The sequence below is a fragment of the Ictalurus punctatus genome, chromosome 18 (assembly GCF_001660625.3).
Source record: "Ictalurus punctatus breed USDA103 chromosome 18, Coco_2.0, whole genome shotgun sequence".
Classification (NCBI taxonomy): Eukaryota; Metazoa; Chordata; class Actinopteri; order Siluriformes; family Ictaluridae; genus Ictalurus; species Ictalurus punctatus.
The window spans coordinates 21,365,086-21,381,398 of record NC_030433.2 but is presented as its reverse complement, the minus strand read 5'-3'; the positions used below and the strand labels follow the sequence as shown (position 1 = coordinate 21,381,398).

The 16,313-nt window shown below is 40.8% G+C and overlaps 2 protein-coding genes across 4 annotated transcripts in view; both read right to left on the bottom strand.

Annotated features, from left to right (window-relative positions):
• Positions 1–5,247, bottom strand: part of LOC108278520 (uncharacterized) — a 6,820-nt gene extending 1,573 nt beyond the window's left edge. Inside the window, exons 1-8 of one of the 3 annotated variants that reach the window (XM_047161826.2) lie at positions 5,121–5,245; positions 4,371–4,482; positions 4,189–4,286; positions 3,785–4,095; positions 2,225–2,800; positions 769–916; positions 521–659; positions 89–223 (exon numbers count right to left, since the gene is read on the bottom strand). In XM_047161826.2, coding sequence (XP_047017782.1) covers positions 89–223; positions 521–659; positions 769–916; positions 2,225–2,800; positions 3,785–4,095; positions 4,189–4,286; positions 4,371–4,443 — 1,480 coding nt within the window. In that variant the 5' untranslated portion in view covers positions 4,444–4,482; positions 5,121–5,245. Of the gene's footprint in view, positions 1–88; positions 224–520; positions 660–768; positions 917–2,224; positions 2,801–3,784; positions 4,096–4,188; positions 4,287–4,370 lie in introns of all 3 variants that reach the window. The other 2 variants (XM_047161827.2, XM_053687972.1) reach the window with 2 other exon arrangements.
• Positions 5,248–7,127: 1,880 nt separating this feature from the next.
• itpkca (inositol-trisphosphate 3-kinase Ca) lies at positions 7,128–16,108 on the bottom strand. Its single transcript, XM_017493519.3, has 7 exons — positions 15,450–16,108; positions 10,579–10,666; positions 10,217–10,430; positions 8,998–9,202; positions 8,798–8,899; positions 8,631–8,702; positions 7,128–7,561 (listed from the first exon to the last, which is right to left on the bottom strand). Exons 1-7 carry the CDS (start codon positions 15,840–15,842, stop codon positions 7,355–7,357), a joined length of 1,281 nt encoding a protein of 426 aa, XP_017349008.1. The 5' UTR covers positions 15,843–16,108; the 3' UTR covers positions 7,128–7,354.
• Positions 16,109–16,313: the final 205 nt, after the last annotated feature.

Genomic DNA, 16,313 nt, shown 5'->3' with positions numbered 1-16,313 from the left:
ATAAAGCGTGCAGAATTAATACACGTGAACGATTTTAACGTGGGATATCATTATGACAACGATGTGTAGAGTATTTCTGATTATTTACTTTCATAAGCCTCGGCTGCATTCACCAAGCTGTTCCAGTCAAGCTTGCAGGCTATATTCGTCAAATTCAGGGGTTTCTGATCAAACCTGGCGTCCTGGTCCCACCCCAGTGTGTCCGAGAGCTCACGTCGTAGCGCTATGGGAAAACAAAAACCCATTAATAAACGTTCTTTTCATAATTTCTGATTCCACTTTCGTTATTCAAGGTGACATTTAATAGAGGAGCTGGTTGAAGCAGAACTCCTACATGCATTTTCCACATGATGCATAATGTACTACATGATCAGCGCCAACAGGAACTAATGGTACTTGGGTGCAGGGCTAGCAGCACTGTTTAGTGATTGCTGATTGATGCCACAGACACACAACAACAAACAAAGCAGTCTGGGCTACTTCTTGTTTTCAGATGTGCCGTGCAAAACGTAGCTCTTACCTGTGGGGTCAGACTGCAGAGCGAGGTGGTTGGGTCTGGGAACAGGATGCCTGGCGAGGACAGGGCTGGAGAACATTAAGGGCGTTGGTGAAGATGAGCCTTGAGGACACTCAATAGCACTTCTGCTTGTTTGGGTCGTCTGAAAGGAATAAACATGGTGAATTGTCACGGTCTGGGGCATCATTGTTTGTAGTTTCCACAGAAACAATGCTTTGGGTCCTTGTCATTGTTTGTGAAATAGTACTAACCGAGTCAGTGACTTCATCCAACAGAATGAGCTTTTTTAGGTCCTCGACTATAGTGGTTTTGCGAACAGGTTGTGGGCTGCAGCCTGACCGGAGTGTAGCGATCACACAGGGCTGACCAAACACGTTCTTTGATTTCGTGTCCACCTGCCTGCACACATCATATCATACACTGATCAGCTATAACATGAAAACCACCGACAGCTGAAGGGAATAACATTGATTATCTCATTACAAAGGCACCCAGATCAAGGGGTGGGATATATTAGGCAGTCGATGTGTTGGACGATGGAAAAATGGGCAAGCGTAAAGATCTGAGCGACTTTGACAAGGGACCAATCGTGATGGTTAGACGACTTGGTCAGAGCATCTCCAAAACGGCAGGTCTTTTGGGGTGTTCCCGGTATGCAGTGGTTAGTACCAAAAGACGTCCAAGGAAGGACAACTGGTGAACTACTGTAGGACAAATTGCCAATTTGTCAGGCTCTGTTACTGGGTGCCGTTTTCTTTCTATATCTATACCTTACAATTTCAAAACCCCTTCAAAATTTGTTACACGTTTCCAAACGGCTGATGAGAAAAAGGAATAATGTTTATTAAGAATAATATTTTAACAAGAATGAACATCTTGAATATCCATCCATCCATCCATCCATCTTCTACTGCTTACTCCTTTTCAGGGTCACGGGGGAACCTGGAGCCTATCCCAGGGAGCATCGGGCACAAGGCGGGGTACACCCTGGACAGGGTGCCAGTCATCTTGAATATGATATTCTAAAATTATTATAAGATGATTTAACCAACATCCATACATTTTACATTTAATATAGACATCATTTCAATAAGCAGTAATCAAGTGAGATTGTCTTACCGCAATGATAGATCTTTTTTTTTCATTCATTTTGCTTTATTTAAATATGCAATTTCACACAAGAAATATTAGATTGATTTGCCTACATTCAAGACTTTTTAATTTACTAATTTATTACAAAATGTAACAAGTTCAATTAAACTTTATAGTAAAGAGGAAAAAAAAACAACTTCTAGTAAACTTTTTTTTTTTTTTTTTTATAAACAAAGAAGCAAATTTTTCACTTTTAAAATGGCCCAAAATTGAAATAATTAAACAAAACAAATATATTTGAATTTCTACAATTTGCTAGCAGTTTTATTTAGATGGTACATTCAACTTCCCATGTCTTGTGTACTGATTTGTTGTTCATCAGATGTTGCTATTTAGTCACTGCCAATTCAAACCCTGTATAAAATAACAACTTAATGCCTTTTTATAACAAGTATAATGCCATCTGGTACTATTTTATTTTACTTAAATATTTCAATATTTTCAATCCCACCATAAATTTGATGATAATAAATTATTCCTAAAAAGTGGGAATGGCCAAGAAAAAAAAGAGCCATAACACGTGTAAGGCAATATTGTCCTAATTTTAACACACACCTTTTATTACTGTTGCTTATGGAATAATTTCCAACTTCACTGGAGTCTTGTCTGTTCTTCTGTTTGCTGTTGTTTTCGGTGCTTCTACCATGTGATTGGCTGGATGAGGCACAGTTAGAACCATCTTGAGGAGTATAACAGGTGCCATTGAAAACACTGAGCTTACGGTAACCAGTAAGCTTACTATCTCTTCGTAAATTCAGATCGTCTGGTGAAGACGGACTTTGTGGCAGCGTAAAGCTGTTGTTGAACACATGTGGATCTTGAGCCCATTTCTTCACACTGAAGAAACTCTGTTTTTTTGTGGACTGCGCTTGGTCACAATGATTCCAGAGACGTTCCTGCTTCTTGGAGATCTCTGTTCTGGTTAAGTTCACTGAACACTGGTGCAGGCTGGAGAAACACTGTGTCTGGATATCCTGGTCCTTAACATGCTGGAGTTCTTGGTCGTATGTCTGCTGCTGGATTGGATCTATTGGGGTTGAATTTGGCAACGTTGGAGAAATCGCAGCTCTCATCAGTCGAGGCTTTTCCACCAATGAGGTCTTGATTCCTTGTGGCCTGCAGGACAGTGCACTAGAAGAGAATATACACAAAGTGTTGGAATGAGTCAGTACAGCAGTACAAACAGTCTTTAGAGATTTCTCAGAATGCAGTTCGGCGTACTTGCTGATGAGAGAGGTCAAACGAGAATGGCCAGACAGGCTCGTGCTGACAGAAAGACTACGGTAACTCGGATAACCACTCTGAACAATTGTGGTGAGCAGAAACGCATGTTAGAATGCATAACATTTCGCTTCTTGAAGTGGATCGGCTACAACAGAAGAAGGCCGAGACAGAAAGACAGAAAGCTGAGGCGGTAGTGGGCGCAGGCTCAGCCAAACCGGACAGTCGAAGACTGCAAAAACATAGCCTGGTCTGATCGATCTGAATTTCTAATGGTAGGGTCAGATTTGGCACCAACAGCATAAACCCATGGACCCAAGCTGCCTTGTGTCAACAGTACACCGTGCTCGTCCGAGGAGCCCATATATTTTGGATCATGAGCAGACCCTTTCTTTCTCCACACTTTAGCTTTTCCATCACTTTGGTAGAGGTTAATATTGGTGCCAGAACTTTTGTGGCTCATCTCTGTATTTCTTTGTGAATTCCAATCTAGCCGTATTATAAATTCTTTATTAGAATATTTTGAGATACTGGATTTTTGCTTTCCATCAGCTGTAGGCCATAATCATCGAGATTAAAACAAAAAAAAAAGGCTTGAAATATTTCACTTCATGTGTGATAAATCTAGAATATATGAACATTCCACTTTTTGAATTAAATTATGGGGACAAAAATGAGCTTTTCCACGATATTCACGATATATATATATATATATATATATATATATATATATATATATATATATATATATAAAATCATCCAAATTAAAACAAATATATACATCCAAATTAAAACAAAAACAAAACAGCAACACATATTGTAAATGTAGCATAAGCACTTGAGCAATAAATGAATATAGCTGTACACAGACTGATGAACGTCTTCATGCCTTACCTTTGCTTCAAAACAGCTAATTTGGTGTGAGGTAAAGGCAGAGTATGAGCACAGTACTCCTTTGTGTTTTTGGTCATGGAAAACTCTGTAGTAGGCTCACAATGTCTAGATCGAGGAATTTTGGGACTATAGAAGCCTGGCTGTGCAAGTGGGTGTGGACCACATGAGCGAGCCACACTTGCAGAACCCTTACTGTCCCAGGAGCACTGATCCTGCAGCCATTCACCCTTGAAGCAGAGGTCATGGCTATCAGGAGAGAATGCGCCTCGCTCTGCTGCAGCACGAAAACAGCCAGGACGCAGAAAGTGTGCCTGCAAGACAAGTAGGCGAGGCGACTCTGATTACTCACAGGCCAAGCCCTGAATGTCAGGAGTGATGCGGTAAAACCGAAAATGCAAAGTCACCCTTGGAAGGCTTCTGCAGAACTCCCCATCCAGCTGGCCCTGCTGATCCGAGCTTTTCTCAGCTGAACGAGGGGCGATCACCATGTGCCATCCTCCATCTGAAAATAAAAGCATGAGGATTGCTTCTCTCGGACACAGCTCTCTGAAACTTTGCAAGAAAACCCGGCGTGTATGTAGTGTACCTGCGCTGTCACTTTTAGTCGACGTGTTCAGCCTTGTAAATTCCATCTTCCTATTAACGCTCCATTTAAGCATGTGTGCGCATTGTGCACTAAAAGGAGGTGCTGTTCTTGACTATATAGACGAGAGAAAACAAAATCAGGGGAAGATTAAATCCAGGGATTAATCTGAGAAGAGATGAAAGTTGATGTCATCCCTCTAGTTAAAAAAAACAAAACAAAACAAAGATCACTCACCAGACTTTTTGGTGTTGACAGTGATATTAGCGTGAAAGTTGAAGCTTTGAAAGCTGGTGTGTTTGAGCAGATTGTACAGATGAGATTGCGAGCGAACTGCAGACTAAAGCATTTAGGAGGACTTAGCAAGGGCTAAATCCCACTGGACACCATTATAGACTACGCTTGAATTACAAAGAGAGGTTTATTTTTCTTCAATGGCTGGGTATTTCCAGCATAGCTACACTTTTGTACCCACCAGAGTTAGCCATCCGTTGTACCCACATTACAGATTATTATTATTATTTTTTTTTTAACAATTCAACCACACACACAACTGAACAAGAGGAACCGCGATGCGAAACGAACACCGCATCTTTATAGCTTTCACATCCATTTTAATAGGTCATCCGATTCCTCTCCGATTCTTCCTACACTCTTAACCCGATCGTATTACTTATACACGCTCCTGTTTTGAATCTAAAAATGTAAATAATGCAAAGAGATGCATGATAGGATTTCAAAAACCAAACTTACTCACAAGTGGTTTCTTCTCTCTGGTTCACGTCCACACTAACGCTACATCCCAGAGCTTCTGGGGCTTCTTTAGAGAACATTCAGGAGGGAAGTGATGGCACCGAGTGCTCCGATTCAATACGACCACGCGTACGAGATACACAAGAGATAGAGCTGTGTGGGATTTGTACCGACTGCCGCTGAAACAGAGGATGGGATTGTTGTTTTTTTTTCCTTTCTGTTTGCCTCTTTAGTGTCAATAGTAGAGTTGTGTGAACTGAATCACACTGTGCGATCGTGTGATAGTCTATTTATAATGTAACTGATGTACATTATTTACGTGACTCCAATGAATTGTAGGGGTATGTAACATTGCAGCATTATACAGAAAGAGAGAAAGTACACTTAGGACAGAAGTAAGACAAATCCTTGACAGTTCATAATGTCCACCTAGCACATAGTCTCCTCCCAAAGAGTTGGAACAGCAAGGCCAATTCTTTTGTTTTTGTTATACATTGAAGACATTTGGGTTTGAGTTGAGGTTTGAGATTAAAAGATACTTAGAACATGGCACCTTTTGTTTGAAACCACCCACTTTCGGGTAGGACTGTACTGTAGATGGATGAACTTTGTTGGTGTACAATTACTCACTGTAGCCCACTGGTTGCTGCAGTTTTGTCATCATTCCACACAAGAGACATCTTCTTTACTCACAGTACGAAATCAATGTTTTCCCGCCCTCTTTTGATTGACAGGATATAATCGGCCCTGATCATTGGATGTTTTTAAATTCATCATAGCAGGAAAAATAGGCTTTCAAAAATAGCCTCTACGAGCAGTGGTAGGTATTGGTCTACTGCTCAGAAGGTTGTGAATTCAAACCCCAGCACCGCCAAGCTGCCATTGTTGGGCCCTTGAGCAAGGCCCTTAACCCTCAATTCCTCAGATGTATGAATGAGGTAAATGTAAGTCGCGCTGGATAAGGGCGTCTGCCAAATACAAAAAAACAAAACAAAAAAAAAAACACCGTACACACTGTGAAGCATGGTGGTGGAAGCGTCATGCATTAAGGCTGCTTTTCTTCTGCCAGAACTGGGGCTTTTATCAAGATGGATGGATCATGAATAGCTAGGTCATATCCTTAAAGATGAGGACGTGTTTTATTAGGGACTATAGGGAATAATGCCTTCTGCCAAATGCCATAAATGTAAATATTAGTTCCAGAGCAAAACTGAAGCAGCAAATGTTTTCACTGAGTGATTCCATTTATTTGTGGAACACTGTGCAAGGGCAATGTGCGCACACAATTGTATATTGAAAGTGTCTGGAGCTGACAAGTCAATAACCTTGTGATTAAGAGCATTTACAAATTTAAACATTAAAACAAAAACACTTCATCGTACCATCACCAGTTAACATTTATTGTGTCGACAATAAAAATCAACACCATCGAATTACAGCAGAGGAATCTGTAGTGGTATCAAGATCCAGAACAGCCGACTAATCACAGAATTATGATCTAATCACAGAATCACGATCATCCAGTCCACAGTAGGAAAGAAGGCACAAACACATGGACTAATATATTATATATATATATATATATATATAAAAGCCTAAGGGACAAAACTAGTTCCATGTAGGGCCCAAAATTGCAAATCACTCAGACTGAACTATCCAGAGACTGCTGTGTATATATATATATATATATATATATATATATATATATATATATATATATATATATAGTTCTCTGGTTATGTTGATCTTTCTTACAAGTAAAAAAATCACCTAGGAATGTGTAGTACAGCTTCGGTCATGGTACGAGATGCAAGCTCAAAACTGTTACGAGACGGCATAAAACACAGAACACGATAAAAACAGCCACAAAAATGTAAAGAAATCCATCTTTTCACACATTGGTGCACCAGTTTAACAAGCACCTTTGATTTACTTTGGTTGCAAAATAATGCTAAACATGTCAACAGATTTATGGGCAGACTTAAAGATAAAACAATTTCTTTTAACATAACAACAACAACAACAACAACAACAACAACACTGGACAAACTGGAACCTGCAGTACAAATTCTTTTATCGAACACTAAAAAAGAACTTACAGGTTCCATCCTTTAGCGAAAGACCAACCCACGAAATATAAACTACGCCATATTAAAAATAAAATTAAATAAAAATCTATTTACACGCTTACATTTACAGACATTTGTTTTCCAAGAGATAAAACGCATTCATTCTCACTGCACAGAGAGCATGGCAGTCAAAATGTCAATAAAATTGTCCAGGCCCCAGAGGTAGCCATCCTCTCGGTTTCCCTCCACCCACGGGCTGCGGTGGTCCAGCGTGAGAGGAGGAGGCACCGACACGGTCTTCCCAAAGTCGATCATCCACACGCCAGCACGGCCGCTCTGGTCATGAACGAACAGCAGCGAGCTTCCAACCACCTTCAACCAAACACACAAAGCAAACTGGTGAACTGGAGAATCAACAATAACTAGCACGTACTACTGAATGTGAATTTTAAAATAATGAGTTTGATGCTGAAAGTCGCAACATGTGGTATAATATGACTAATATACAGGCTTAAAGAGTTTGGCATTCTGCAAAATAAAACGATCAAACACACTGACACAGATAGAACTAGTTTATTGTATCAAAACCTATAGCAATTTCGACCCAAGAAAATGGGGCTAGTTCCTAGAGCTGATGCCTCACGCTGCTTACGACTTCTTAATTACTCGTAATCGACATCCTGGATATTTTCCCCAACACAATTTGTACTGTTTGACGTTTCTCTCAAGTACAGACAAACCAGTCTGTTTAAAGGGGTCATTTTGCTGCTATGACAGGACAAGCAACTGTAAAAGATGGCGTCTTAGCAAGTGAAAATATCCCGAATATAATCACGTTTATCTAGTAACTCCTACACGTTTAATAAAATAGAGCCAAGATAAGATTATTAAACCTATTTCTTGGCATATTTTACTACTGACAAGCTTGAACTCATCATAAATGCATTGGCAGATCATTTTTACTTGAAGCGTTTATTTCCAGAATGATGCTCAATAATATTCTGACTACAGAATAAGAAAATTTAAAGTTTATCATTTGTAAACTAAAATCTACATCAGCAAATAATCCAACACTTTCAGAACAACATTCCCCAAAGACAAAATCGGTAGGATTTATTTATTTTGCATTTTTTTTCCATACCGTCCCAACTTTTTCGGAATCGGGGTTGTACTTCAATCAGAAATCAAATCAACGAGCCTTAGAAGTAATCAGAACCATTTTAATGGGCTAACGTGGCAGCATCAGCACGTTATACCGTCTCCGACGTTTTCATGCACGCACGCGATTTAAAAATCTAAAGCGTGAGCAAAATACAGATAACGTCCATAATATTTCCGAACGGGTGCCTTTATTTTTCTACTAGAATTTAATACTATACTTTTAGAAAATCATATCAGCATATTGTTTTGGGGTTTTTTTTTATTTTTTATTTTTTTTTACCTCGTGCGTTTTGAAGAAGTCCGATTTCTCGAGCATCACCCGCAGCTCCTTTAATCTCTGTTGGTAATGTCTCTGAAATTAGAGAGAAGCATCAGGTCATGAACACAGCAAAGCTCGAACCGTGTCCCCTCTCAACTCCGAGCCAATACAGAAAATTCCTCACATACCAGCAGCGAGACATTGCCGTCAACAAAGTCGTCCAGCGCCTGAATCACCTCCTCCTTATACTTTGTCCTTTTAAAATTGGTGTTACAGGTACTGTCCGATTTCTGCACACAGACGTGAGGAAACTGAAACCCAGCTCATAGCGCAGTTACGTACCAGCACCAATACAATAATCATGGACATCACCGACTGCACAAATCACCTTGATGCCCTCGATGCGGAAGCCCAGTGTGGCCGTGGAGCTCAGCGTCTCTCTCCACTGCATGTATCTGGTTTTAAGCACCGCTTGCTGGACGTTTTCCTCCGGAGTCGGAGCCTCGGGGTCCACCGCGACCATCTTCTCGTACATGTCTTTACGAGGCTGAGGATTCTTCCGCGCTTTCATCAGCTCCTCCTCCAAGTAGGTCCTGAAAATCAGACGCGAACCACTCAACGACAACTATTCACTTATTAAAAATAGGACCTAGTGTACATTCGATCTGTCTAATAATTATGTTTAATGTTACGGGACATCTACAACCTAGAGTCGCTCCATCGTTCGTCTACGCCGTGCGACCAAAAGTATGCGGACACCAGACCATCACACAAACTTGTGATCTCCCCCGAAACTGCTGCCAAAAAGTTGTAAAGAAGCACACAGTTGTAAAGTATGTCCTTGTATGCAGTAGCTTTAAGATTTCCCTCCACTGGAACGAAAGGGATTAGCCCAAACCAAGGTTCGTGAAGACATGGTTTGACACGGTTGGTGTGGAAGAAAGAACCAACCTGTGTGTGGCCTGCACAGAGTTCTGACCTCAACCTGAGTAAAGATGATAAACTGGAACACTGACTGACCCCAAGCCTTCACTAATGCTCTTGTAGCAGAATGAGCACAAATCCCCAAAGCCGCGCTCGTACATCTAATGAAAAGCCTTCCCAGAAGAGTGGACGTCATTAGAAAAGAAAAGAGGGTGGATAAATCTGGAACAAGATGTTCAACAAGCACATATGGGTGTGACGGACAGGTGTCCACATCCTTTTGCCTATACAGGTGTAGTAATATAGGTGCGCACACTCCTGAGACGAGCAGGAGGAGGAGGAGGAGGAGGTGGCATCTGGCAGCAGTGGATGCAAATGCCACAGCATGCTCCAGGCACGATTGCCTTGGCCTACTTGGGTCTTAAACCCGAATAACGAGCTACTCGAATACAGCTTTCTGATGATCTGAAGACTGAATTATGGAATCTGAATTTGTCAACAATACTAATACTGTACATTTCAGTGTCGTGAATTCAACAGTCTTTCATTTTCATCGCTACGAATTCAACGGCCTTGAATTCTTTTAATACCGTCATAGTAGCGATCGTAAACATTAATAACAACATTTATGTAGATTTCTAGCTGACGTTCTCGGTAGGCCAAAAGCAAGCAGGATATCTCACCGGCTTCCCATTTTGCAGTCCATAATGCAGGGCGAGTCAAAGTACGACAGCAAGTCGTCCATGAGGTTGTAGTCCTGCTCGTCTCGCCGGGTCACGCCGTGGTACGCAGGCACAAAGGGCCGCAGCACATCGTCCATAAGCCGCTGCAGACACTGCTGTTCGCTCGCGCAGTACTTCTTCAGCAGCTTCCCGTTACTGCCTGTCTGAAAATTACCTGCAAAACCCGGACAAAACCACGAAAAACAAGTGAGAAGAATAAATGTCAGCGTCATGCTTCGTGCTTGATTCTTAATAAGCAGCACAAACCAATGAACAGGAATAAGTGTAAAGCTCAATGGAAAAGTTTGTAGTTGAACACAAACCTGCATGTCCAACCACTTGGACCCAGGGAGAGCGCTTCTTTAAAGGCAACACAACAGGAGACCAGTTCACCATGTTTTTATTCCGCTCCTACAAAGCACAGTTTACAAAGACATCATCAGGTCAAAGAGGCAGATATAATAGCAATAATAATAATAATAATAATAATAATAATAATAATAATAATAATAATAACAATAAAAATTCTGCTACTTAACCAGTTTATCAACACTCATGGAACGGAAAATGTATTCAATGCAATAGCATTTAAGGCATCCAACATATCGGAGAATATTGTATATTGTAATACGTTATAGAACATGAAAATGTTGAAAATGGCAAAAATAATAATATATCTTCTACATAATAATAAAATTATAAATCACAAATAAAATAACAACGAACATGTCGACAGCTCATATAAATAGTAAACGGCCCAAATAAATAAAAAAATGAATGAATGAATAAGTTTTGTATGTGTAATAAATGTGTGGAGCACATAAATCCATCAGATTTTATTGCATATATAACAGGGGTATTCAATTAAATTGATAAAAAGTTCCAGGTAGATAACATTCCTAACCCTTCATGATTAGTTCTATCAGTAAAATTGTCTTTATTGTAAATTTAAAAAAATAAATAAAATAAATAAAAAATCACAAAAAGACTTTGCTCTCATGGATATCAAAGAATTGCAAACAAAACACAGGTTTATCAAAAAAAAAAAAAAAAAAAAAAAAAAAAAAAAAAAAAAAAAAAAAAAAGAGAGAGAGAGAGAGAGAAGAAAAATCTTTTAAATATAGGTGCAACAATTATTAGCACCCTTTTAGTCAATACTTTGTGCTACCTCCCTCTGCCAATATAACAGCTCCGAGTCTTCTCGTATAATGCCTGATGAGGTTGGAGAATACATGGCAAGGGATCTGAGACCCTTCCTCCATACAGAATCTCTCCAGATCCTTCAAAATCCTGCAAACTAGGCCAAAACTACTAACTAGGGCTACTGAACTATATGGTGCACTTTCTGTGCATGTTCTAAGTAGCATTTGTTTGTCATCTTGCAAATTACACACACACAAAAAAAAAACTCATTGCTAACGTAGTATCAGGCTACATCTTATGAGGTACGCTAGCATTACAAATTTAATATCAGCTAATAACGAACTGAAGAAATCCCATAGTATTGCTCGTTGTAGTCAGTTGGATAAAGGAGTGAGATCAGTGATATAGCCTTCATGAGTGCAACCAAGAAGACAAACCGAGAAGACATTTTAATGTATTTGGTATGACGTTACAGGTCAGGATATGAAGGAGAAGAAAACAGTACAAACTACGAAACGATAAATGACACCGGATTTATGAGCATTCTGCTCTACTTAAAAAAACAAAAAAACAAAACAACAAGTCTTTAACGTATCCGTTTCAAAATGTCTCCAAAGCCACAGCTCCATTTCTGTAACGTAATCCTTACCTCTGCCTTCAGCTCAGACAAATAACTCCTTCGGCACTAATGACCACCAAGCCAATCATTGACAACAAAGCTGAGCTTGCTAAACTTATCAAGCAACATACTGAGCTGAGTGATAGCTCCTTCATCTTACACAATAACTGATGAAACATTTACAGAAAGGACTTGTGTTGTACTACTCCTACAGGCCAGAAAGTCACCAAAAAGAAATAAAGGTGCCCTACTTCCCGAAGATAAAAAGAATTCATTTGACCAAAAATGAAATGCATAATGTTCCCGAAATGTATTCGATCTTCCTTTCTTTCTTTCCTTTTTGACACCATGCCAGCTTCTATGGCTAGATCCATGGCGAGAGCCAGTTTAGTTATTCTAGGTTTGGATTTACTTGATTAAAAACCTTTCGAAAAAGTGTCAACAGAATAATACGGGTTCCTCAAGTGTGTCGAAGCGCTACAGTCCAGTAAGACGTGTTTAATGGATAGCAGGTTCTGACCGGATGGGCACTTTGGTGAATTTTCTCCATTGGTGTTTGAGCCTTGCGTGTCATATCCGGCATCGAGTATGAGTGACTCAATCCCAGCGATTAATAAAAGGGAACGTGTGTCTTATCCCAACAACAGGATTTATTTCCCATAATCTGTTGTTTAAACACCGATCCCGTTCCGGCTGCCATTTGTTTGTAGCGTATACTTATAATATTGGTTTTAGGTCTACGAACGGAAATGTAATCGATCAGCCAATGGCTGTTTGAATGGAACATCGCTTATAGCTGCCAGTTTAACATTATATGTACACACGAATCCATATTAAATGTTAAACTGTGTTCCGATCCTAGTCTCTTTTAACATACGGCTCAACCTTCAGACTTTAGGCCACGCCTTCTGCCCGAGTCTGATGCTGGTACGAGGTTGTGTTGGTGTGAACTACAACTGTTTTAGTTCTGTAACATGGTCAGAAATCACATCAGCACATCTGTTTGAGACACTGGATATTGTGATGTTTACGCATGCAGGTTGCATTACGCTAAACTGGTAGCTTTCATTAACTTTCACTACTTTCTAGCTATATTAGCAGAACTTCAGACACCAAACCAAGTTGATTGACTACACTGGGGATAATTACGCATGACTTTCTTTTTTGGCCGAACTACTGCTTCAAGACGGACAAAAACATGAGTTAGAGGTGTGCGTCGGGACTGGGATCCCGAGGGACGACAACAACGACAACAACAACAAAATGTGGATGGTCTTTCCACATGTCCTAGTCACGCCTGATGATCAGATATAAGCTGGCATGATAAAGAAAGGCCAGGTTTATTAACGAGGGTGCATATAGGGTGCTCATTTACCGTAGTCATATATGCCACTCCTACTAACGAAGAAAATCCCAGCAGGTAGAAAGAAAGAGAAAAAAAAAGAAGTTATTTTACTGCAAAAACCCCTAGATGTTTGTGGATTGGACAGCTTTGTATTGATCTTAAACTGTAATCGGCTGAAATGTAACCCGCTGAGCGTATAAGCTTCCTTTATACAGTATGTTGATTCTGGAGGGTGTGATCTTGGAGAGAACGTAGGGGTAAACTTAGATAACTAATTGGGGTTTTTTTTTTCCTCCACGTGTGCACACGGCAACAGTAAGAAAAGGGCAAAGTTCGGATCGAGCTCTACTTATTGATAAGCAGAGCTTCCAATGTTTTAACTGATCAAAAACCAGGTTCACCTAGAAATAGTCAACACAAAAGGAACGTAACCAGAAGTGAGTCTTTCATGTCCTGTGTCTTTTCCCCTTCAGTGATTTCACTTTTACACTGGGGGAAGTTTTTTCTGCTTTTGGTCAAACTGCTGAATTAGCTGAAAAAGCAACAACGACCAAAAAGGTGTCTCTCATATTACCCTGGCAAGACGGCAAAAAAATTGAAAACGGTGCATATAAACCATCAATTTGGCTCCTCTGTGTCTTATCATGGTCACAATGGTTTAATATACTACACTGGTTGTATTTGAGTAGCATAACCAACTAAATCTGACCATATTGTAGATAGGTGTTATAAAACTGAGCAGTTGAGGTTTAAGAGCCTTGCCAAGACACCACTGTTGGGCCCTTGAGCAAGGCCCTTAACCCTCAACTGCTCAGATGCATAAATGAAATAAATGCAAGTCGCTCTGGATAAGAGCGTCTGCCAAATCAGATAATGTAAAAATGTAAACCGTGGGAGGGGAATAAACAGTCCCATGCACTTCTCCCACATCCCATAATTTATAGAGTCCCTTTCACACATCACTACCAGTTCCACTAGCATGACGTTCTCCAGAACACAAAAACAATGCAGAAGAACGAACCCATCGTCTCGAGTGAGCAGCGCGTCCAATGCGATGACCTTATAAGCGCACTCGCAGCCCTCGTTTCACTGCGTGTTTACACAGAACACCGTTCACACGCACGATTCCTGTCAGCGCCTGAAATGCCGACCGATGAGATGCGACTCAGAACTCTCCAAACCGAAAAGTTCAACAATCAAACAACCACAGCTGGTGTTTCTCTCAAAGGAGGTTCTTCTGGTTGTCTACAGTGTCATGAATATGATCTGCATTATTGGGATTTACATGTGCACCAGTGTAGCTTTAACACCCCGCCCCCCCAACACACACCGGAAAAAAAAGAGAGAGAGAGAGATTTAACCTAAAAATGTGCCAAATATTACCATAATCTATTCATTCGCATCGAGTCAAAACCAAATCCGAAGTTTAATCTTGCCTCTGACGTGAAAGTATTCATAATCAGAATAATATGATTTCATTTTGGGTGCACAGTCACCTCAGACCTCCAGGGTTGTGGGTTTGATTCTTCCCATAGCCCTGTGTATGTTTGCAGAGTATGCATGTTCTCCCCGTGCTGCGAGGGGGGGTTGAGTTTCCTCGGGGTACTCCGGTTTCCTCCCCCAGTCCAAAGCCATGCTGATTGGCCTGTCCAAATTACCCGTAGCGTATGAATCTGTATGTGAATGTGTACGCGATCGATTGGCACCCCATCCAGAGTGAACCCCACCTTGTTCCCCATGCTCCAGGTTCCCCGTAACCCAGTAGGATATGCGGTATAGAAGATGGATAGATGATGTATTTTCTTAAATTTACCTTTTTTGTTACACTAACAAAAATATTTGAAGAGCCTCCCATCAAAAAAAAAAAAAAAAAGGTTCTTTGGAGAAATAAGCAAACATTGAAATAAGCCAATTAAAATTCTTATTCAAACTGCATGCAAATGTAAACACATCTGTATGACAACACAATAATAACCAAGCAAAACAGCTGTACAGTGTCACCTTTTTTTATCCAGATACAGTGATCTGAAGAAGCATAACAATAACAAACAGAAATCAGTGCAGACTGTATACGTTAATAAACTCACCACGTGGTCTTTTCCTTCATTATTCCCATGAAATTCCTCCTCATACTCCTCGAAGCTGGAGGTGGGAGAGAGGCCCGCGGAGGAGCAGTCCGAGAGCTTTCTCAGCCCGAGAGAGGAGGCAGGGGAGCCGCCGAAGCCGCTATCCGAGCACAGGGACTCCTCATCCGGCTGAGATCCACAGGAAAGTCCGCTAGTGTTCCGGTGGTCGATCTTCTTCTCGGTTTGGGCCACACAGGGTTCGCAGGTCACGACGAGCTCAGGAGGAGCTGCACGCAGGGCGACAACACGGCTCTGCTCCTCGGTGTCCCGCGCTGCCTGAGTCGGCCAGTGTAAGCTCTGGATCATATCTCCAACATCCAGACATGGAGCAGCGCTGCCGGGCGTTTTAGTCATCCCGATCACTCCTGCACCATGGGGACCGCAGATCTCACTAGCTTTAACTGATCCCCCAGCACAGATCTCCGTGCTTGTCAGGTGGTGTGATTGCGTGCTCGGCTAATCGGATTTGACGTTACTCGGTCGTTAATGCGCTAATCCGTTCAGGGACTCATCAGCGTTTTGTCTTTCATCTCTTACACACGTAAGAAACAGCCAACTGCAATAAACACGCCTGTCGCGTGCTCATCAGCAGTGATGCATGTTAGTAGCAGGTTTCACTTCCTCGTCTTCTCTAATTGGTCGATTGCGTTAGCCCCGCCCACATCGACTCTGCTCTTAAAGCAATAGCACAGCCTAATGTGTGTGCGTCACATTTTTGACAAATAGCCGACTAATTACATTATATATATATATATATATATATATATATATATATATATATATATATATATATATATATATATATATATATATAGTATCGTAAAT

Coding starts and splice junctions, on each gene's coding strand:
- itpkca (XM_017493519.3), bottom strand. CDS start 15,842: ATGACTAAAACGCCCGGCAGCGCTGCTCCATGTCTGGATGTTGGAGAT. Junction 10,431..10,578: donor CCAAGTGGTTGGACATGCAG/GTTTGTGTTCAA, acceptor CGGGTTTTGCAG/GTAATTTTCAGACAGGCAGT. Junction 7,562..8,630: donor ACTTCTTCAAAACGCACGAG/GTAAAAAAAAAT, acceptor GTTTGGTTGAAG/GTGGTTGGAAGCTCGCTGCT.